The sequence below is a fragment of the Polypterus senegalus genome, chromosome 6 (genome assembly GCF_016835505.1).
Source record: "Polypterus senegalus isolate Bchr_013 chromosome 6, ASM1683550v1, whole genome shotgun sequence".
Classification (NCBI taxonomy): Eukaryota; Metazoa; Chordata; class Cladistia; order Polypteriformes; family Polypteridae; genus Polypterus; species Polypterus senegalus.
Genome location: NC_053159.1, coordinates 172,647,968 through 172,671,067, shown reverse-complemented (window position 1 = coordinate 172,671,067; position 23,100 = coordinate 172,647,968). Strand labels below are relative to the sequence as shown.

Genomic DNA, 23,100 nt, shown 5'->3' with positions numbered 1-23,100 from the left:
TGAGATTTGCTCAGCCCAACACAGGTAACCGAGTCATGGCAAAGTTGGCACACTGCAATATCTAATGAAGGAGATGTACTGTGATGTCTGAAGGGCACTGTAAAGAGTTAAATGCCGATGGGCAATTCCTCATTTTCATAGTTTTGACAAAAGGCAGTTTCCTTTGTTTAATTGTAGTTAGGTTTTGCATGACAACATAACATAACATAGGTACAGTTAGATCCATAAATATTTGGACAGAGACAACTTTTTTCTCTAATTGTGGTTCTGTACATTAACATAATGAATTTTAAATGAAACAACTCAGATGCAGTTGAAGTGCAGACTTTCAGCTTTAATTCAGTGGGTTGAACAAAAAGATTGCATAAAAATGTGAGGCAACTAAAGCATTTTTTGAACACAATCCCTTCATTACAGGGACTCAAAAGTAATTGGACAATTGACTCAAAGGCTGTTTCATGGGCAGGTGTGTTCAAGTCTGTCATTATGTCATTATCAATTAAGCAGATAAAAGGCCTGGAGTTGATTTGAGGTGTGGTGTTTGCATGTGGAAGAATTTGCTGTGAACAGACAACATGCGGTCAAAGGAGCTCTCCATGCAGGTGAAAGAAGCCATCCTTAAGCTGCGAGAACAGAAAAAACCCGTCCGAGAAATTGCTACAATATTATGAGTGGCAAAATCTACAGTTTGGTACATCCTGAGAAAGAAAGCAAGCACTGGTGAACTCAGCAACGCAAAAAGACCTGGACGTCCACGGAAGACAACAGTGGTGGATGATCGCAGAATCATTTCCATGGTGAAGAGAAACCCCTTCACAAAAGCCAGCCAAGTGAACACCACTCTCCAGGGGGTCGGCATATCGATATCCAAGTCTACCATAAAGAGAAGACTGCATGAAAGTAAATACAGAGGGTGAACTGCAAGGTGCAAGCCACTCATAAGCCTCAAGAATAGAAAAGCTAGATTGGACTTTGCTAAAGAACATCTAAAAAAGCCAGCAGAGTTCTGGAAAAACATTCTTTGGACAGATAACACCACGATCAACCTCTACCAGAATGATGACAACAAAAAAGTATGGAGAAGGCGTGGAACAGCTCATTATCCAAAGCCTACCACATCATCTGTAAAACACGGTGGAGTCAGGCAGTGTGATAGCTTGGGTATGCATGGCTGCCAGTGGCACTGGGACACTAGTGTTTATTGATGATGTGACACAGGACAGAAGCAGCCAAATGAATTCTGAGGTGTTCAGAGACATACTGTCTGCTCAAATCCAGCTAAATGACGTCAAATTGATTAGGCGGCGGGTGTTTCATGACACAGATTGACAATGACCCAAAACATACAGCCAAAGTAACCCAGGAGTTTATTAAAGCAAAGAAGTGGAAAATTCTTGAATGGCCAAGTCAGTCACCTGATCTTAACCCAACTGAGAATGCACTTCACTTGTTGAAGACTAAACTTCAGACAGAAAGGCCCACAAACAAACAGCAACTGAAAGCCGCTGCAGTAAAGGCCTGGCAGAGCATTAAAAAGGAGGAAACTCAGCATCTGGTGATGTCCATGAGCTCAAGACTTCAGGCTGTCATTGCCAGCAAAGGGTTTTCAACCAAGTATTAGAAATGAACATTTTATTTCCAGTTATTTAATTTGTCCAATTACTTTCGAGCCCCTGAAATAAAGGGATTGTGTTCAAAAAATGCTTTAGTGCCTCACATTTTTATGCAATCTTTTTGTTCAACCCGCTGAATTAAAGCTGAAAGTCTGCACTTCAATTGCATCTGAGTTGTTTCATTTAAAATTCATTGTGGTAATGTACAGAACCAAAATTAGAAAAAAAGTGGTCTCTGTCCAATATATTTACAGACCTAACTGCATATTAGTCAAATGGACTGAAAAGGTTTGCATACTTTCATATCGAATTAATGGGATTTACTGTGAAGTTTATTGGGCACTGTAATGGATTAAATGCCGTTGGGCCACTTTAATTTTCAGCTTTGACAAAAGACGAATACCTTTGTTTAAATGCAGTTTGGTCTTGACTAATCGAAAAAAATAGATACTGTAACAAAATAAAATTATGAAACCCACATAAAATAATTCTCAGTTTTGGAAACTAATAAAATATGAAACATTAAATTTGCTTTGATGGTAAACATATGTATTTTATATAATATGGGAGGGACAGAGAGGGGCTCGGAGTATGCGCTGATTACAACGCGTTGGCGTACCCACCACACGACGAAACACCCGGATTTGGACCCGAGCACAGCCGTACGGGTGACACATCAGCACCACACTGGAACACTGTCAGGTTTTTAAGTAGTTGGAGTGCCAGTCCTGCCATCAAACCCCGAGTTTTCCCTGCAAGTTGGAGGATCTGCTTGCAGGGCTGGATGCTGGTTAACGTCATCCCCGGGACGAAGCAATTGCAGGTGAAGGGCCTTGCTCAGGGGCCCAGCATTATAAGGCACACACGTAGTTATTTAAACAGTATAATATTCAACAATACCAATGTCATTGTATAATTCAATTAGCGTTCGTACAAGTTACCTATTGAGATAAACGTTAAGTGAATTAGTAGGTTTTTGCATATATATTAAATAACGAATACCGTGCCTCGTTTCACAGTTTGTGCCTTTTTTTCCCCATTTCCACTTCAAAGCAATAGATGACACCGCACTCTAATATCTCCACTAAAAACAAAACATTCACAAACTGCACCGTGGACATCGGAAATGCAGGACCACAGCTGGTACGGAAGGGGTGTGTAGTGCAGTATGGGAAGTTGGGCTGTACCACCCATAATATTTTTCTTTCTTTAAAACATTGTGTACTCCGATTGTTATTTTATAAAAAGTAATTTGATCTGTTTATAGTATCGATAAAACCGTCAAACTTTTGTTTCATACACGTGTTATTTTTTTACTTTCCTGACCGTTTGTCCCCTGCCCTTTATGCTTTGGTTTCTTCCGATTTGTTGTTTGAATCGCGGGATCGCAACGGGCGCGTAATTTTAAATGTGTCGACGACTTTGTGGAAGTTAATGATTTTTGTTTGTGATTTTTTGTTGGGTCGAAGTGACGTATGTAACATTGGTGAGTAGCAGCAATCTGCTAAACGGCTTCTCCGCTTTATTTTTTAATTGTATTGTGATTAACTAGAGTGACAAGACGCCCTCATTTTCCTGGGCTTGCCTTATTTTAGATGCTTAAAATATCGGTCTGTCCGGGATTTGTAAAATTCTTAAGATTGTAGAGGATTTTATATTGTTTTTTTACGCTGTCCGGGTATTATTATTAAAAACATGCAGGTAGACATTTAATGAACTTACACATACCGTAGTCTGATGGAGAAGTTGCTAGAAAACGCTAAGAGAAAATCGGCAGGGCAGTTAGACAGTCTGGGCAGAGCTGCGTTACGACTGAGCACCGTATCCAAAGTACAAAAGAAGCACCAAAGAAAGCGTCAATTTCAAGATGAACCGAATGATAAATATGCTTGTTCTAGACTTAGACGTAACGTATGGAAAGCCGAAAGTACTCCCGGTAGAGCCGCTGCGTAGGTTGACAGTAGCGCGAGCAGTTTCACACATGGCCACACAGCAGAGCATGAAACTGGCTTTAACGGGCAGAGCACATCAGCAGGCTGGCTGTCCTGTGAGACCCGGTCACGCAGAGGAGGCTCTCAGTGCACCTAAGGGTCATGGAGACAGGCCACTGGAATATATAGTTAGTCTGACTGGCCGTCCTACTGTTTTAATGGTCATGATAAATGGTCATTTCTTTTGCACACTATGTGTCAGGATATTTCATTAAAGTTTTTCTTTCTTGCAGTCAATTAGGATTTGACCTAACTTATGAAGTTTGTAATTGTCTTTTATGTCATCTGATGCTAAGGCGTTTGTTGTGTTCTAAAAGGGGAAAAAACAAAAACTAAGGTAAACGTTAACTTTCTTTTGTCATTATGACAAAAAAGCGATATTGTAGATGTTTAAAAAGATTACTAAAGGTTACTTTTTTGTTTTGTTAGAAAAAGTAATAAAGATTTAGTAGTTCGTAGTCATGTGTTGTGTGTCAGTTACCATCCTTACCCCCAAACCCTCCATACCTTTTAATAAAAACTAAAATATGGTGACCCAAATTAACTCCTGTACTTTGTCTGTTCCTATGATGACAGAAGATGATTTTATTTTGTTGCCAGTTTCTTTATGTTATAGGAGGTTATGATGCCAGCATGATGTTAAACGTCCATGCAAATGAATATTTCAGTTATCACTGTGGAATGTGTAGGTGTCAATACAGATGTTTTAAGCAGCTGTAAAAAAAACTAAATGTTTGTGTAGTTCATCTTTAAATAACAATGTATCTGTAAAGCCTACAGCATTATGGAGGAGCCCTCCCCCTTCTATCTGGCACAAAGTTATGTAGAATCCCGGTTCTGCAACCACCTCTACCCCTTGGCTGACTGGGCTTTGAACTCTGTGCTGGCCCGCTGCCCTCAAATCTACTCCTAGTAGTTTCTTTACATGCATTACATTTGGCACTACTTTTTTATTATTTGGTATTTGTATCTGTTTTAATGTGTTTACCTATTATGTACTGTATCTATTTATAGAATAGTGTAGTTCATTACTTGTTTTACACTTGTCCTGTGTTTATTTTTATTTTTTTTTGGTACTACTGTGTGCTTCAGTATGGTGTATGGATGATATAGCAATGAGCCAATTGACATGGCTTCAATATTTCATGATGTGCCCCTTTATTTTTCGTTATCATTAATATATGAGTTACTTCACTTTGCTGATGATCATTTTTTTGTAAATTTGGAAGTGATTAGATTTTTAATGCCATTGTGAAAAGTTTAAACACACCAGCATTGTTCTCCCTGGGGCTGTTTTACTGGGAATCTTGCATTTAGAAGGTTCTTATATATTTACCACAAATTGTTGTTTTGAATGTTATAGTGTTAGCATGTGAGTAGTCAATGTGAAGATCTGGTCAGGAGTGTCATGTGATCATAGTGTAAGATTTAAAAAATAACGGGCAAATGAATATACAAGTGCAAGACACAGAACATAATTTAAATTTACTGTAAGGCTTTAACTGATTGAATCGTACCTTTACAAAATATCATTGATATTGTGTCTGTAATTACTGGCTAAGTGAAGATGGGCAGTATGAGAAAGGGGTGTTCTGCAGTAATGAAGGCTTTAAGCACGAATGTACCATAGTAACCTCTCCTGGCACAATGTGCTCAGATAAGCTATTGGATGAAGGTGCTCCAAGATCGTGAGTCACAGAGAGGTTGGGCAGGTTTAGTCAGTCAGGTCTCATCATCTCTTGTGCATCCAGTGAGTCCAAGGTCAACCTTATTGTGCAGCTGACTTCTCTGAACAGTTTATTCAGAGATCTGACATTCTCTTAACTGGTGTTAGTCCAGAACATAACCTGAACTAAGAACACCACATTGTCCTCAATCTGGAGAACAAAGAGTCCTACATCAGGATTCTCTTTGTTGACTACAGCTCCGCCTTTAACACGGTTATCACCCATAAACTGTCTGCACATGGCCTGCACCCCACCCTCTGTGACTGGCTCCTAGACTTTCTGACTGGCAGGCCCCAGTCTATCAGGATTGGTAATAGGATTTCAGCCACCACTATCACAAACACAGGCACCCCACAGGGATGCGTCCTCGGCGCCATCCTCTACACCCTGTTCACCCATGACTGTGTCGCCTCCCACAAAGATAACATCATCCTAAAGTTTGCAGACGACACTGCAGTGATAGGACGCATCACTGGTGGGGATGAGGCGGCCTGCAGGAGGGAGGTGGACAGTCTGGCATCATGGTGTGAGGACAACAACCTCAGCACAGACAAGACGAAGGAGATGATAGTGTACATGAGGAAGGAGAGGAGACCTCACCAGCCACTGTTCATCCGAGGGCTTGAAGTGGAGAGGGAGAGCAGCATTAAATACCTGGGCGTCTACATCAGTGAGAACCTCACTTGGACTGTTAACACAACACACCTGGTCAAGAGGGCTCAACAGGGGCTGTACTTTCTGAGGAGGCTGAGGAAGTTTGGTATGTCGACTAAGATCATCTGGAACTTTTACAGCCGCATTGTTGACAGAATCTTGACCAGCTGCATCACCGTGTGGTACGGCAACACAACTGCTTATAGACCGCAAACACCAGCAGAGAGTGGTAAAGACTGCTGAGAAGATTACCAGGACCCTACTGCCCTCTCTGCAGAGCATCTACTGCAACTGCAGAGTCTGAAGGAGAACTGCCTCGATCCTCCGACCCCACCCTCCCCCAACACGATCTGTTCACCCTTCTACCCTCAGACAGAAGGTATAGAAGTATGAAATGCAGGACTTCCAGGCTAAAGAACTCTTTTTTTTCCCAAGGCCATTAGACTCCTAAATAACTGACTTTACTGAGTTTATAACCATGGTCCACCTCATTCTGTCTGCCTCACACACCCACCTGCACATTACACTTTATACTTCTATTCTGTTTTTATACTTTATGCTGCCTCTGTTACTTATTATCTGTCTGCTACTTATTATCTATGTTTATCTTTATATGTTGGTTTTGGCATTTGGTGTGGACAGCAAATAAAGAATTTCATTGCACAGGGAATCATGTTTCCTTACTGTGCATATGACAATTAAAACTGAACTTAAACATTGCCAGCACTTGAAACTCACACATTAATGGACCTGTGACTCTAAAACAAAATGTCCCCTAGTTTGGCTCTGTTTGTGTGACAGGTTATGTTTGTGTTGCTATTCAGTCTGCTGTTCAGATGGACCCCCAGATGTTTATAAGCCTACACCATCTCTCCCATGATATTGTCTGTAGTACTAGGGTTGGGGTTTCTGTTTTTAGGTACTACAATTAGGATGTCTATGCATGTTCAGACGAAAGGGTGAGTAGGTATTGAAGCGCTTCATAGTGCTGTCTCACATATGCCACTGATTCCTTTGGTTTGATGCATCTCTCTTCTGATTGGCTTAGATAGGGAAGTCTTAGAAGCCAATTTTGAGGTGAAGGCCTCAGCAATGGTATTCCCGTAGAGAGAGCGATGCAGGGAAATGTAACGACTATGGCACTCTGGGATTGAGTTTTCCTATCCTAATACCAATGACCAAGTTAATAAATTTTTTTTTTCCTCCACATAAGTCAATCAGTCCACTTTTCAAAAAATATTTGTTACAAAAAGCAGCTGAGAAAAATAATTATATTAATAGCAGACTTGTATAAGTCACGTCAGAATTAGATGTACTCAAATGCCACAATGAATAGATACATGCTGAATTAATTGATTTATTTCTTTAAGGTGCTCGATGGCTGATCTTCAAAATCCAGATTTACTGAATCAGGTGCGAAAAAAACTCGATGAATGGGAAAAGCAGTTTAATCAGTTTGTGTTTGAGGAGTACAACAGTGACATGCTAGCAAGAAAACAAGTTTATAAGGAAAATGTTAAAATTGTGACTGGTAAGATTTCTTTGATCTTGTATACAAGTTAATTTTTTTATCATGTAATTCCTTTGTTAAATGTTTTACATTTTTTATTACAGAACAAGTTGTTAAAAAATGCAAGGAATGTGACATGTTATTGGAGAGGCTACAGATGAACAAAAATGGTGAGGAATCTGTGTGCATTGTTTGTCCATGTTGTACTGCATTGGGATTGTGGCACCCTTTTTGAGTTGTAATACATTTTTTTTTTCTTTTTTTGTCCTTCTGTTGCCTGTTTTCTGTTAATACATTCATTCAATCTAAACTGGTGCTTTTCAACCTTTATTGCATCAAGACCCAGTTCTACCTTTTTAAGTTCACATGGTGATCCACAGATAGCTAATAAAGATTGGTGATAGGGGAATGGGACCCCCTTGGTGAAACGAGCTTTATTAGGAGAGAGATTAAACAAGTGCAATTAGAAGAACATTTCTCCCATGGTGAACATTGTGTTTTGAAAACTGAGGGGGCCAGAGGGGGTGGGGTGAGTTGGTTTGTCGCCGACTGTGGATGGGTTCTTCTTGGTGATAAGTGAGAAGCTAGAAGAGTGGTTTTGAGTTGTGACAGAAACACACAACCCAGTAATCTAATCAAGAAACACTGCTCTAAGCTATGCCCATCAAAAGAAGTGGCCATTTGTAGGACATAAGAAAAACTTTCCTCACTGAAACAAATATTTTCACTGTATGCATCAAATATTTCCATTTAACCTATAATTTTCTCCGTCTCTGTCTTCTGGGTGCAAGTAGAAAAATACTCATTTTGCTAATACTAATTACTAATACTAATAGGATGTACACCTGCCACTGTATTAGTGTATTAATTAATCCAGCATAACTCTAGAAGTTATCTAAAGACCAGTCAAATAAAAAAATATTTGAAGTGCTATCCAAAAGCCAGACATGAGATTGTGTTTAAACTAGGAGGAGATTAAACTTTATATCTGTGTGGGTATGCTATTCCAACATTTTGCTTTTTCATTGCTCTGTACATGGGCTGAATGTTTGCACAAACCAATTGTTTTCCACCTTTTTTGTGCCATCCTCCATAAATTGTAATGTGCTGCTTTACTTTTCCTTTTGATGTCCATGACCTTTTTTAAAAATTATAGTCCTAGATTATGCCAGAAACATTCTGCATGTACGTTTGAAACATGTAATTTTTACTTTTACCATTGCTTCCATGCCGTCAGTTAAATTTCAAATAGTTGTAGTCAAAATTAAGACATTATTTTCCATAAATCTAACAATTAAAATCAAGACCCATTAAACTGTGTAAACCTTAACTTGTTCTTGCAGTTCTGTACAAATACACAGTCGAAGAATGCAGCACTCCACTAGATAGTTTCTTTTGAATGTTAATATCTCTCTCTATTGTTATAAAAAATCTTGGGTCGATATGTTGTCTTCTCGGAAGACACTTTGACGCCCCACTAGAGACACTTTGATGTCCCGTGAGACAAAAGGACAGCTGCTGTACAGGTTTTAAATGATCGATGCTCAGTGCAACATGTAGAACATGCAGCTCGGCTGCAGCAGCAAAAAGCCAGCAGCTGATACATCCGCATCTCCTTAGCATGCGTTCAGCCCCCAACAAACTTTACAACGCAAACTGGCTAGAGTGTAGCGCGCCCCTGGGGTGGTGGGGGAGGGGGTGGTTGAGTGAAGCGAGTAGTATTAAATAAAATTTAAGTATATATGTATATGTACAGTGCATCCAGAAAGTATTCACAGCGCATCACTTTTTCCACATTTTATGTTACAGCCTTATTCCAAAATGGATTAAATTAATTTTTTTCCTCAGAATTCTACATACAACACCCCATAATGACAATGTGAAAAAAGTTTACTTGAGATTTTTTGCTAATTTTATTAAAAATAAAAAAACTGAGAAAGCACATGTACATAAGTATTCACAGCCTTTGCCATGAAGCTCAAAATTGAGCTCAGGTGCATCCTGTTTCCCCTGATCATCCTTGAGATGTTTCTACAGCTTAATTGTCCACCTGTGGTAAATTCAGTTGATTGGACATGATTTGGAAAGGCACACACCTGTCTATAGAAGGTCCCACAGCTGACAGTTCATGACAGAGCACAAACCAAGCATGAAGTCAAAGGAATTGTCTGTAGACCTCCGAGACAGGATTGTCTTGAGGCACAAATCTGGGGAAGGTTACAGAAAAATTTCTGCTGCTTTGAAGGTCCCAATGAGCACAGTGGCCTACATCATCCGTGTAAGTGGAAGAAGTTCGAAACCACCAGGACTCTTCCTAGAGCTGGCCGACCATCTAAACTGAGAGATCGGGGGAGAAGAGCCTTAGTCAGGGAGGTGACCAAGACCCAATGTGTCACCATCCCTCACTAGTGTCATAGAAGGTAACTAAATGAGGTTGTAAATCAGGGAGGGCATCTGGCTGATAGAAACATCATCGGTACACCCAAATCTTTGCAGGACAACTGGCCAACCTTAGTAAGCCAAGAAAATGATTGTCAAAACATCAGAGAGAGACTGGTGTTCTCTCTACTATCTGTCTGATTGGCATAGCTATAAGATGCAAAAAAAAAAAATCAAATGCTGGTTGTGCTGTGCTTTCATTCATACACCCCCTATCTTAAATGCTTGAACACTCGGCCTCAATCAAAATAAGGTATTTGGACAGAGGGAACACATCTTGCAAAATAAAAGGGAAACTGGCCTTCTTGTCTAAAATCCACATATCAGATTCCCTTTAAAAAAAGAGGTATAAAACTTCCATTAACACATAAAATATAAATTACTCTAAACATATTGTGTGAAATCAGTTATTTTACATACATCATACACTTTTAACTTCGACATTGTAATCAATTCTAAATTGACCTAACTGAAGTACCATGTAAATTTCTACTTTATGTAATGATTCTTAACTCTCACCTTTTCCATTTTTTTTAAGCTTTGGAACAAATAAATGTGGAAAGAGAAAAGAAAGTGGCAGAAATATCAAAACTCCGTTCAGAGTTTTCAGAAGGAGGAAATTTAAAAAGTGAACTAATTGCACGGATTGATCATCTTCGAGAGGAACAAATTAAAAAGAAAAAGGGTATGGTTATTGGTTTGGAATGAATTATAATCTAAATGGACATATCTAGTTCAAGTTTTATTTGATATTTGTAACCAATACTTCAAACTTCTAATTCAACTTTTCTTTTTAGCTGATACTACTTTGTTACTGTTCACATATATACACCGATCAGCCACATCATTAAAACCACTGAGAGGTGAAGTGAAAAACATTGATTATCTTGTTTCAGTGGCACCTGTCAAGAGTTGGGATATATTAGGCAGCAAGTAAACAGTCAGTTCTTGAAGATGATGTGTTTAGAAGCAGACAAAAATAGCAAAAGTAAGGATATAAGCACCTTTAAAAAGGGTCGCTTTGTGATGGCTAGAAAGCGGGTCAGAGTATTTTCAAAATGGCTGGTCTTGTGGGGTGTTTCTGGTATGCAGTGGTTAGTACCTAAAGTACTCCAAGGAACTCCTTGTTCATTAAAGGAGCATGTTTAGGAACAGGATAAAAAATTATTGCATGGTTCTGTCTGTTCCTTCAGTTGAAAGTTGAGAGAGGTTTTGAAATTTTGCATGGTGTAATTCAGTGACATTGGTTTGCAAGATGAAGGTTCCCATATGAAACTACAAGCGGCAGTGAGGCATGGCAAGACACAAATATATTTTATTTGAAGAGTGATTTCCTTGTGGTATTTCGCACAGCCAGTGACATTCAATCAAAGAGCTTCTCATGTAAAACTTTGAGAGGCTATGCAAAGAGGCTGAAACTGGAATAAAACTGCTCAGAAAACTGACATTGGAAGAACGTGCAGCAGACAGTGTCCGGATATGGTAATTGAACCTATGGTTCTTGAACTGTAAAAGTGTACACTGTGATGCTTCAAAGTTACTAAAATTCAAGCATAGCATTGAGTCCTTCAGTAAACACATTGTTTTCAATAGAGTCAGAACTGTGACTCAAGGTCTTGATATTCTATATCACTAGAATTCTGTAACTTTTCTAGGACTTCTTCAACCATATGTTTTCTTTTTTTGATGAAGACACTTAATTAGTACAAATTTCAAGTCTTGCTGCACGTTAGCAATCTGCATGCATTTTCACAGATTTTTGCGCATAACACTGCATAAAGATTAGCTGTCGTATAAGCAATATATTTCCTGTCTTTTACGCATGGCTGTAAGATGTAGTACAAGCGATCAATCATAGACAACTGTACATCATTGAAAAAGAAACCATATCCAATGGTAATGAGCCTTTCACTGTATGTGGAGCGATGTAGGTGAGATCTTGGTAAAAACATATTCACTTGTACTGGTGACATACTGCTCACCTTGGAGTATACGTGTGAAAGTCACATGTTTTATTAATGAAAGAGAGCAGATAACAGAAACTTAAGACTTATTTTAAAAGAAGACATACACACACAACTGTGAAATATGGAGGTCTGTGCATAAGTTGCTACAGAACTGTGCAGAATCTAGCTCAGAAATACATAATCTGACCATATTGATGTTAATGGATCAGTTCCATTGTTTTTCATGTCAGTAATTTTTTACAATCAAGGTATACATTAATTTGCCACATGAATTTGTGTTCTAAAGTGGAACCTATTTTATAAAGTACAGAACAATACCTAGCTGCCTTTTACACTTTAAAAATGGTGGAGAAGTTTTCCAGGGTCCAACGTGAAAACAAAAAGCCTTAAAATTTACACAATACATCTGTTTTTTTGATCCATGTCATATTGAAAACAGTGTATCCATGTTATCTTAGAAAGGAATATAAAGCAAAAATTGTATTTAAGATTTAGCCATTTTAAAAGGAAACAAACTATGCGCATCACCTCACAATTTGTTTTCCTCTGCAGCAACCTTTTGGCTACAAGGGGCACGGTTTCCTAAAGGGTGTACCTTGAAATATTATCTCCAAGCACTGTAATTGACATTATTGAATGTTGATGCACATATGTGAATTGCTGCCTCCGTTTTGTAGATATCTAGGCAATAATGACTGAATAAAATGACACACAATCACCCATAGTCTTTACGCTTCCATACATAACAAGCAGTATACCTAGAAAAAAGGGAATGGATGTAATTTACTTCGCAGCACATAAAGGGCTAAACTTTTCAGTTATTGATTTTAAGTATTACTGGCACATTTCCAGTACTCACACTGACTGATACCAGTCAATTTGTAAATACATATGGAGAACATGCAGAACCTGGCACCATAAGGCAAGAATGACAGCTCTGCACTACCACTCTGCCTTTAGTAAAACATCTGTACTAACTTACTAAACTACGACCTGATTAAAACTAAATGTACTCCAATAACGTCAGTTCAGTTCTTATCATTTTGGTTGCATGCTATGCTCGTCTCATTTCTAATTAGCTGGCACTAGATTACTGAATCCTGCTGGTGCAGCAGGGACTATCTTTGCAAAATAATACAATAATTATTGACAAACAATGCTATTCATTTTTTGAGTGGTGGTAATAAGCTTTCATATGGTTCAGTGTGTTTGCCTATTTTCCAGCATTAAGGGTGTGCTTGGGTTAATATCAAAACTCCACCCATGATGCCCACTGCAAGCAAACAATTAAGTGGAAAATATTCTTTTTCAAGAAAATATTAACAAGAATCTGTAATAAAATGTATTACTTCCAGTTTGCTTTTGTTGTTCTAAGCATATCTCATAAACACAGAAGTCATGTTGTCTTAAAGCAAAGTGGTCATATTCTGCAAGTTTTCAGACTTTTTTGTTTTCACGTTGGACTCTAGTACCCTTTACCTACATTTTAAAGTGCAAGAGCAGGGTATTTTTTTAAAAATGTACAGTATATAAGATATTCATTTAGTTACATTGAATTTGAACTTTAATTGCCAGGAAACATGGTTGCAAGGAACTTGTTATAGTTATACATAACACCAGCCCCACAGTATATACAGTGGTAGAGAATATTTGTAGCAGATCAGTGCATAAACTACATTTATGTATAAAAGAGACAAACTAACACACAAAGCACCATGCAGTGTGTGTTATGTTTGCGCTTGCTTGAAAGAGGGCAAAAACAGATTGATGTTTGCAGCCATAAACATGCTTTAGAGTTGCAGGCTTTGCAGCAATTTTTGTGCAATCCGAGAGTGCTATCCTGGAGGTCTCTGGCTTGACAGGACACTTTTTTTAATACACAATAGAAATAGGTTAATTTGTGTACTCGCCTCTTATTACTGCAACATATTTAAAGTGTGGCAAGTCTTTGAACCTCACGTTTCATGAAGCTGTGTAAATCTCTTTTGGGCTCAGGAGTAACCAGTCTTCTTCTTTTGGCTGCTCCCGTTAGGGGTTGCCACAGCGGATCATCTTCTTCCATATCTTTCTGTCCTCTGCATCTTGTTCTGTTACACTCATCACCTGCAAGTCCTCTCTCACCACATCCATAAACCTTCCCTTAGGCCTTCCTTTTTTCCTCTTACCTGGCAGCTCTATCCTTAGCATCCTCCCAATATACTGAGCATCTCTCCTCTGAACTTGTCCAAATCAACACAATCTTGCTTCTCTGACGTTGTCTCCCAACCGTCCAACTTGAGCTGACCCTCTAAGGTCCTCATTTCTAATCCTGTTTATCCTCATCACACCCAGTGCAAATCTTAGCATCTTTAACTCTGCTACCTCCAGCTCTGTCTCCTGCTTTCTGGTCAGTGCCACCGTCTCCAACCCACATAACATAGCTGGTCTCGCTATCTTCCTGTAGACCTTCCCTTTCACTGTTGCTGATACCCGTCTGTCACAAATCACTCCTGACACTCTTCTCCACCCATTCCACCCTGCCTGCGCTCTCTTTTTCACCTCTCTTCCACAATCCCTGTTACTCTGTATTGATCCCAAGTATTTAAGCTCCTTCACCTTTGCCAACTCTACTCCCTGCATCCTCACCATTCCACTGACCTCCCTCTCATTTACACACATGTATTCTGTTTTGTTCCTACTGACCTTCATGTCTCTCCAGTTAGCAGATTCTTTCTTGGTGCAATCATTTTTAACCAAATCTTGGCTAGCTAACATGGTACAACACCCTAGTACTACTTAACTTGGGTGAGGAATTGGAAATGCTTTCCTGAAGACAAACTGAACAGTTCCTGACCAGAATGTTTGCCAGCTTCGCAGCTGCTGCAAAGTCCCTTTCTGCGGGTTTCCTCATCAACAGTAATATTCCAACAGCCAGTTGAGGCCCTTCTGATGTCAGTGTTTGTATCTGCTCTGTTTTAGATTTCAGCACCTTTTTATATGTTCTTAAAATTCTTTTATTTAATTGTAAGTTTAAAACAATAAATAATGTAATTATTTATGGTGCTTCAGAGTAGGGGGGGAATCAAGCTGAATATAAGTTAAGGGAACTTCTTGACTGAGCAGGTGAATTTAGCAATTTATAAATCTTGGAAGGGGAAGGCCAAATCAGACGGGGAGTGTGATTTGCTCAAGATTTGTGTAAGCCTGGTACAATCCAGGTTTTATTTGAAGTACAAATTCAATAAAATACCTTATAATTTGAATTTTTTTTTTTTTTGAAGAAAGTGTGTTAATGAAAACTTTGTAAGCTTTAGAATCTGGGACTTTTGTCTTATTTGAAATATCATGTGAGATTTGCTAATTCTTTTATTTTTTTTGTTTTGAGTTGTATTGTTCTGCTAACGTTTTTTAAACCAATGGAACAGATTTGATTTTATTTGGTTTTTTTTTGGTACTGTTCTAAAGATACATGCAAGTACAAATTTTCTTGTACTATGTACACAAGACATTAAACATGACTTTATATTCTTTGATTTTAAAGGCTTCTTGTCATGCACTATTGGCAACAAGCAAATAGTTATACTTAATACACATACACAGAGTAAATAACAAAGTTGTCAGCTATTTGTTTCTTTCAAAATCTAGTTGAAAATACATTTAGTAGAAATACAGTATTAAAATTAGGGTTCTTATTTGAAAATTTGTGCAAATTAGAAATTTCTAGGTTATATTCTGTTTATCACTTTGATTCAGTTATTTATTTTTTAATGCTTGGTTTTCAACTTATAGCACTGCTTGCTGAAAATGAGAACAACAAAGCAGCTCTGAAGAAAATTACTAAAAGTATAGATCTTTTTAAGAAGGTGCTGGCCTTGGAAATCCGAAGACTTCATGGTAACTTTTTAACCTTGGTTTTTAAGACACCTTTGCAAACTTCACTGTATGAACCTTTGAAAAAGGTCCTAAATTTTAAGTTGGAGAAAATTTTTCTTTTTTTTTTTTTGTTTTTGAGAATGTAATATTTTACTTAAACTTCTCCCTGTTGCAGTATTTTCAGAACCTTAACTGCTCAGGCCACATAAACTATTTACATTCCTATTTTTTTGTTATATTGCATATATTTTGTTATATATACGACACTAACTCATAAATGTCAATTCCAACCAGCCATCCATTTTCTAAACTGGTTGTACAGTTTCAGGGTTACGGGGATGCTGTTGCTTATATTGACAGCACTCTAGTCAAGACAAAAACCAACCCATTAACAAGGGCACCAGTTCATCTATGGAAACCTCTTAATTATTAAGATGTGTTTCTAAATTAGCAGACACAGGGGTGTAGTGGCCATGGTATTGAAAGTAAACTACTGTGTGACTCTGCACAGGTTGCTTCACCCTCCTGTGTTCCAATAATTTAAAAAAAAAAAAAAAGAGACATTATTTACTTATTGTAAAGTACTTTGGATTGGTGGTCAATGCGGAAAGGAAAAATATTAATGTTTTTGTAATATTGATATTAAGATGAAACAGAAAACAGTTAAAGGCCTTTGCATATTAATATCTTTTTAATAGCACAATTCTCCTAGTAAGCCAATGGTCTATATAGGCACTGCAGGTTCTTCATTGTTCTTATTTTTCCCATTTTCTTTATATAGGGGAAAAACTCCAGATCATTTTCAGGAACATAAGCCGTAATGATCCAGACTGCCCATACACATTTGTTCTACAAATCACTGAAGAAAACAAATACAAAGGTAAAATGATACATTTCTAATGTCTTGTTTTTTGTACTGTTCTAAAATACTGTACTATATTTTAATATTTTATAGAACTGTTATTAAAATTTGTTACATTTAACAGTTATTTAGATTCGTAGAACCGTTTCTTATTCTGTTATATTATGTGGTACTCTTCACTGGGTCACTTTTAGGTTTTTGTCAATTACTATATATCAGACAGTGGCAGCTGAGCTCCTCAATTTTATAGATACCTTTTATATTCAGATTTGGTGAACAGTTACATATTTACAGATAGTGCAAAATCTGTTTTTTTCATTTATATTCCTGTGTCCCCTTTATGATACTCCAAGTTTTATCCTCTTTTATACTCTTCTTTGAAAAGTTAACAGGAATATTGGTGTTACATTATGAAAAAAGTGTAAAATATTATTTTGGATTACAATGCAAATGTGTTGCTTGCTCTTTATTTTTTTTTCTTCTTTGACTCTTTATTGTAATTTTTCATTTAATAAATGATTGTGTTTTAAATGTGTGTGTAATACTATGTCCAGAATGGTATTTATGTTGAGATAAAATGAAGTGCAGCACATATCTAGCAGCAGTTTATTGTGCAGTACCTCTGTGTCCCAAGCATGGAAATCCAGAAATCCAGACCTCTTTCAGAAGCTCGCCAATACTATTCCACAACTTGCTAGCAGATCATAGCCCATCTTAAACAGCATATTAAACACTTTGTTAAATTTGAGATATTGTGCAATGCCTTGATTTTTGGCATTGTAGCTGTAATTTTGATGTGCAGGATGACTTTGCATCCATTATCCATCACTCGTTTGTATATGTCTCACTTGATGCATTGGTATTGCCATTTTTTTTTTTATTTTTTTTTTTAATAAATAAAAACTTCAGCTCTGCTTACCATTTGCTTATGTATTTTCGTAAACAGGTTGTTTTAATTTTTTTTTTTCCCATATCTGGCTTATTAATTTTTGTTTGAAACCTGCTCCAAAATGATGATGATGATTTATGAATTATGATTCAAAATACCACAGACAGTCTTCTGTTCAAGCAGCTGTGCTGGATGCATGTCACTCATCTTTTCAGATCTCTGCATTCCTTCCCTGTAGAAGCATGTATTAAGTTTAAATCCTTGATGCCTGCCTACAGAGTAGTCAGTGGGTCTGCACCTATATAATTGGAGTTACTTGTGAGATCCTGTGCTCCTTCTCACCCACATCGGTCTGCTGATAAATGGTGTCTGGTAATGACATCTCGACATGGCATTTAAATCTCAACCCAGACTCTGTTCACAAGTAACTCTTAGCTGGTAGAACAAACTGCCCACCTCCATGTGAACTTCTTACTTCCTCAATGTGTTTAAGAAGTGTTTTGAAGACGCTCTTGCTTGGTGCATTTCTGTCTAACTTGTTCAGGTTGTTAGGGTTTTGTATCCATTGATGGATAACAACGTTTGCATTTTGTTCTGAGTTCTTCTCTTGTGATGATCAGTTTTCTAATCTTGTCTCTCAGACTGGTGTTTACTCGATTATATTGACCTCTTTTGTAAGGCCTTTTTGGATAGAAATGTCTGCTGAGCAAATCAATCTAAATGTACAGCAGAATTATTACAATCGAATCAAAAAGAATGCATTTTCATAAAATTATTTTTCTTCTGCCTCCAGTGACATCATGTGATCCAGAACTTGAAGTTATGTCACAACTTGAAAGCAAATTACAAGAAACCAACAACTTCTCGGCATTTCTTGCCAATGTCAGAAAACAGTTTGTTGCTTTATCTGAAAGTTGAACTTTACAATAGATTTTAGGTTCTGTCTTTATTAAAATATTTAAACAGTTAATGTTCTGATTTGGTGGAAAACCCCATTTCATATTTTTATAAGGCAGTAAAATGGACATCTTTTGGTATTGATTTTAGAAATATTCCTACTAGTGCTTGATATCTTGATTCTTTTAGTGTAAGTGCATGCTTTTTATTATTATAAAGTATGTCTATGTTCAGATTCTCTCATTTCATTTAATATACTACTATCATACTTTTTCATAAAATTATTTATTCTGTAATTGCCATTTTTTTAATTAAAATTTGGAATAAATGGTATTGCATAAAATAGGGGTTCATTCAGTTATTTTTATATGGAAATCCATGTCTCTGCCATTATTGGGTGAGAGTCTGGAATCTACTGTGGGCAGAGCACTGGGCCATTGCAGAGCATAAACACACTCATACTTGTGTCTTTGAGATGTGTGAAGGCAATCGTTCCTTGGGAAACCCCGCTGAGGCAGTAGTGCTAGCAGTTTACACAGCCCTGCTGTCAGAAAGAAAGATATGTATTGACAATTTATGATCAGAACATACAGTATAATACAAAATGGTAAAAAAGATGTGGCCTGTATGTAAAAGGATGGAAATCTCCCAATTCAACAAATGGCAACACATCTTTCAGTATCTATAACGGTACTTAAATGTTTCCTTTTTTTGTTCATTATACTCCCAGACTGCTTTAAAGATTTTTGTTTTTTTGTCCATACTTTGTTATCAAAGGTTCTATAAGAGGCTCCTATTTTCTTGTTTTTTATAAAGACAAATATGCCATCTGCAATAATAGTTTATTATTCTTATTTCTTTAAAATGGTAGCAGGCAAAATCCTGCACTGACTTTAACCCAGCATAGTGTCTAATTTTATACTGGAATAGAAAATGATATATTTTTATTGTGGTTTTAGTGATAAAATGGGTATAAGTCAGCCTGCCTTGTTTCTTTAAAAAGATCTCCTGCTTTAAAAGTATCTCATGTTATTTTTATTCAATTTGTGGTACTTGAATGGGAACAAACATAACCTGGTTGATAGATATACAAATTGTCAGGTGGCACTACAAATGTCCACACTTGGGAATCTATAAGAAACAAAAAAATCATGAGTGGTCACGTTAGCTCCAAAATGGAGGAGTTCATCCCAAACACTAGGCCTGGGTAAAAATATTGATTTTTTCCAATTAATCTTTATCATTTAAAAGATTCTATATTGATTCTTAGTCTCAAGATTGATCTTGTGAATCTCTATCCTGATCAATTAGTATATGCTGATTTGTTTTTTTTTTGTTTTTTTTTTGCTTATGTTCGTTTTTGGTGTCTGATCCAGTTGCTAATGTTAAGGCATTCAACCGAAGAAGCACTTTACTATCTCATTAGCACCTTTGACATTTAAATCAAAGATGTGGACATAGTACGGATGCAAAGAGTGGGTGTAGTAAAGAACAACTGGATACAAGCATATATATTTTGAGAAAGCATTTATCCCAATGTCAACCCTAAATGTAATCTCAGTTGACATCCAATCAAATAGAGCCTAAGCAATGGAGACAGCAGATCACTCCAATTTTCCCTTCAATTTGCCTCATGCCCAAAAAGTAACAATCTATAGCAGTTTTTAATCTATAAAGATATGCGACTCTACACCATTTCTGAAAGCGAGGGCTTTCAACAAATACCACAGGTTTATAAACTGCAGTATGCTATACCAAACAAAAAGCAAATGAGTGAAGTTATTGTACCAAGGCTTCATGAAGATTTTAAGAAAAGTATCACCATGTCTGTCTGGTCAGTGGAGAGAGCAGCTCCAAGATAAGATGTCACAATGTTAAAAACGACAGGGCACCTGTGGCGGATGTGTTGTAGACGGGCACACTGCATGCCAGTCACACCGGGAGCAACCTTGCTGCTTATATGCAGAGCTTCTGGGATGACTCGCAGTTATTCCAAAAACCTTTCCAGCATTTCCAGTACACTCTTACATCGTGTGACCACCTCAATCACAAGTTTGTGTGTTGGTAAGTCCAATAAATGTGACTTCTCTTTAAGGATGTGGCTAAGCTGTACTGTTATGGTGGAAACAGTTTACAATGTGCCTCACCTGGCAAAGCAATTGGGCAATTGTTGGAATTTTCGGAGCGGCCTGCGATACCAAAGTAAGTGTGTGCGGAAACAGCCAACATGGTGTAACTCCATAAGCTGTACCACACGCATCATATTAGCGCATAGTTGTCAGTCATAATGACCGGTTCTTTTTCTTTTATGATTCATTCATTTAGTGCTACTGTCAACAATCATCAGCTTCCTTTTTGTCTAAGGAGGAAATGTGAGGATGTATTTTTGAGACTCGTTAACTTGACGGTGAGGGGAACAGCCCGGACACAGACAGGTAGACATGATGTTAAAGCACCACACACATTTATTTACAATTATATACACCGTGATCATGCACGACCCAGTGCTGCAGCGCCAATCACCCCAAAGTCCAGGCCCTCAACACAATGCCTTTTTGTCTCACCTCTTTCCTCTCCTCACAAGCTCTGTCCTCTTCCACCTGACTCCAGCCATTGAATGGAGGGAGGCAGTCCCTTTTATACACACCCGGATGTGCTCCAGGTGCCCCCCGGCAATCTTCCACCGGCACTCCCCTGTGTGGCAGAAGTACCAGCTCTGCATCCAGAAGCACCCCGGGTGTCACGGATCCTCTTCAACCACCCACTGACTTCCGTGCGTGGTGGAAGTGCTGAGGTCCAGGGCTCTGTAGGCATCGGGGCGCCACCTGGCGGTGACCACGGGTCCCTACAGTGCTGAGCTTCAAAGCTCTGTACCCGTGGTCCCCAAAGCCACCAGGGTGGTCGCTTGCCACAACTGGTATAAGAGAGCAACTGAAGATACGTGTAACTTGTAGAATTATAGAAAGATATGCGTCTTCTCAGTGTATCTTTAATTTGGACTAATTCAAGATTGTTTTAGATATCCAACAGGGGAATAAATTTGACTAGAAGTTAAGTTGAAGGGTGTCTACATGAAGATTCATAACACACAAATAGGTTATTGAATAACGTATTATTTAAGAAGCAATATTTGATTATTTTATAATATGTTTCTTAATAAAGTAGCAACATGTCGACTAAGAAAAGGGCATTGGTGTTGGGGAATATTGCTGAAAGAATGAATGTGTAAAAAGTTAATTAGTGAAATCTGTGTAAACTTTGTATGGCAAATTGTTACATTGTGTAAAAATGTGCATCTGGTGATATTAGTAATATTCCCTCAAGTAAGCATTGTATTCCGTTTTTTCAATTTTAATATCATGAAAAAAGTATAAGAACTATTGTAGTCATTACTGTAAGAGATGTTGAACGTTATTGTGCCTGCTAAAGTGAATTACTATAATTTACAAATCTACAACAGAAGTGCCCACTCTTCAAATGGTAAGTTACCCTGTTCAAACTTAGGCCTCAAATATTTGGCCTTAACATTTGTACAGTAATTATGTGCGTGGTATCTCATGATGTTTTAAAAATCGATAAGGGGACACATTGATTTTTGCACTGGGTATTTGATATGCATATGTATGTCACTTGTAAACTCCATCAGCTAAATGCATTACAGTGCAAAGCAGAAATCATATTGCTGCCTTACTCTATTACAGATCCTTGAATTGAAACTTTATAGTTTAATAATTTTGTCAAATGTATGAGAAAAATCAAATCTCAATAAATAAAGCACATTATATTCATTGGATGCAAAGTTGTGTTTATGTGAATATTTCTGGGGAAGGGGGTCTACAGCTTTCATCAGATTCTTAAAGTGGTCCATGACTGAAAAAAGGTTAAGAATTACTGCCCTAGTGGTATATTAGCTAATATTTTGAGGAGGTGGGGGTAACAGGCACTGTGCCTGGTATAGTGTTGAATGTGTCATTCCACTCCTCCTTCTTCCTCTTTTGGCTGCTCCCGTTAGGGGTTGCGACAGCGGATCATCTCCTTCCATATTTTCCTGTCCTCTTCATCTTGTTCTCTCACACCCATCACCTGCATGTCCCCTCTCGTCATATCCATAAACCTTCTCTTAGGCCTTCCTCTTTTCATCTTACCTGGCAGCTCTGTCCTTGCCATCCTTCTCCCAATATACTCAGCATCTCTCCTCTGCACATATCCAAACCAATACAATCTCGCCTCTCTGACTTTGTCTCAAAACCATCCAACTTGAGCTGACCCTTTAATGTCCTCATTTCTAGTCCTGTCCATCCTTGTCACATCCAATGCAAATCTTAACATCTTTAACTCTGCCACCTCCAGCTCTGTCTCCTGTTTTTTGGTCAGTGCCACCGTCTCCAGCCGTCCCCTTCCATTTAGTCTCTTGCACACACAAAATATCAACCTTCCTTCCCTCCCCTTACCAGTCATACTGCCAGCATTCAAGGTTCCTACCCTCAGTTCCACTTTCTTTACCTTCCTCCGGACACGTCTCCCCCCTCCTCGTCTCCTTCTTCGGCCTCCTTCTTCGATCATTCCACTTCATCCCCCTCATAATGTCATTATCTCTGATGGTGTAGTGGCCAATGTCCCTGCTGTGATTCGTTTGTTTACTTTTGTTGTGCATGATTAACCTGTGTTAGTAGCATATTGTGTGTGTGTATGTGTGTCT

The 23,100-nt window shown here is 38.0% G+C and overlaps 1 protein-coding gene across 2 annotated transcripts; it reads left to right on the top strand.

Moving 5' to 3' along the window:
• The first annotated feature begins 2,612 nt into the window (after positions 1 to 2,612).
• Positions 2,613 to 18,660, top strand: spc25 (SPC25 component of NDC80 kinetochore complex). 2 transcript variants are annotated; one of them, XM_039757548.1, is made up of 7 exons: positions 2,613 to 2,756; positions 7,356 to 7,516; positions 7,600 to 7,665; positions 10,473 to 10,619; positions 15,670 to 15,774; positions 16,535 to 16,633; positions 18,298 to 18,660. In XM_039757548.1, the coding sequence occupies exons 1-7, from the start codon at positions 2,740 to 2,742 to the stop codon at positions 18,420 to 18,422; spliced, it is 720 nt and encodes a 239-aa protein (XP_039613482.1). In that variant the 5' UTR covers positions 2,613 to 2,739; the 3' UTR covers positions 18,423 to 18,660. The 2 variants fall into 2 exon arrangements, with proteins under 2 accessions (XP_039613482.1, XP_039613483.1); XM_039757549.1 differs by lacking the exon at positions 2,613 to 2,756 and adding an exon at positions 2,978 to 3,099 and having other exon boundaries at positions 18,298 to 18,657.
• The last annotated feature ends 4,440 nt before the right edge of the window (positions 18,661 to 23,100 follow it).

Bases quoted from the DNA above. Each gene is read 5' to 3' on its own strand.
- spc25 (XM_039757548.1), top strand. The intron at 10,620-15,669 runs GTATGGTTATTG...TTCAACTTATAG, and splicing joins ACAAATTAAAAAGAAAAAGG to CACTGCTTGCTGAAAATGAG. The intron at 16,634-18,297 runs GTAAAATGATAC...TTCTGCCTCCAG, and splicing joins TGAAGAAAACAAATACAAAG to TGACATCATGTGATCCAGAA.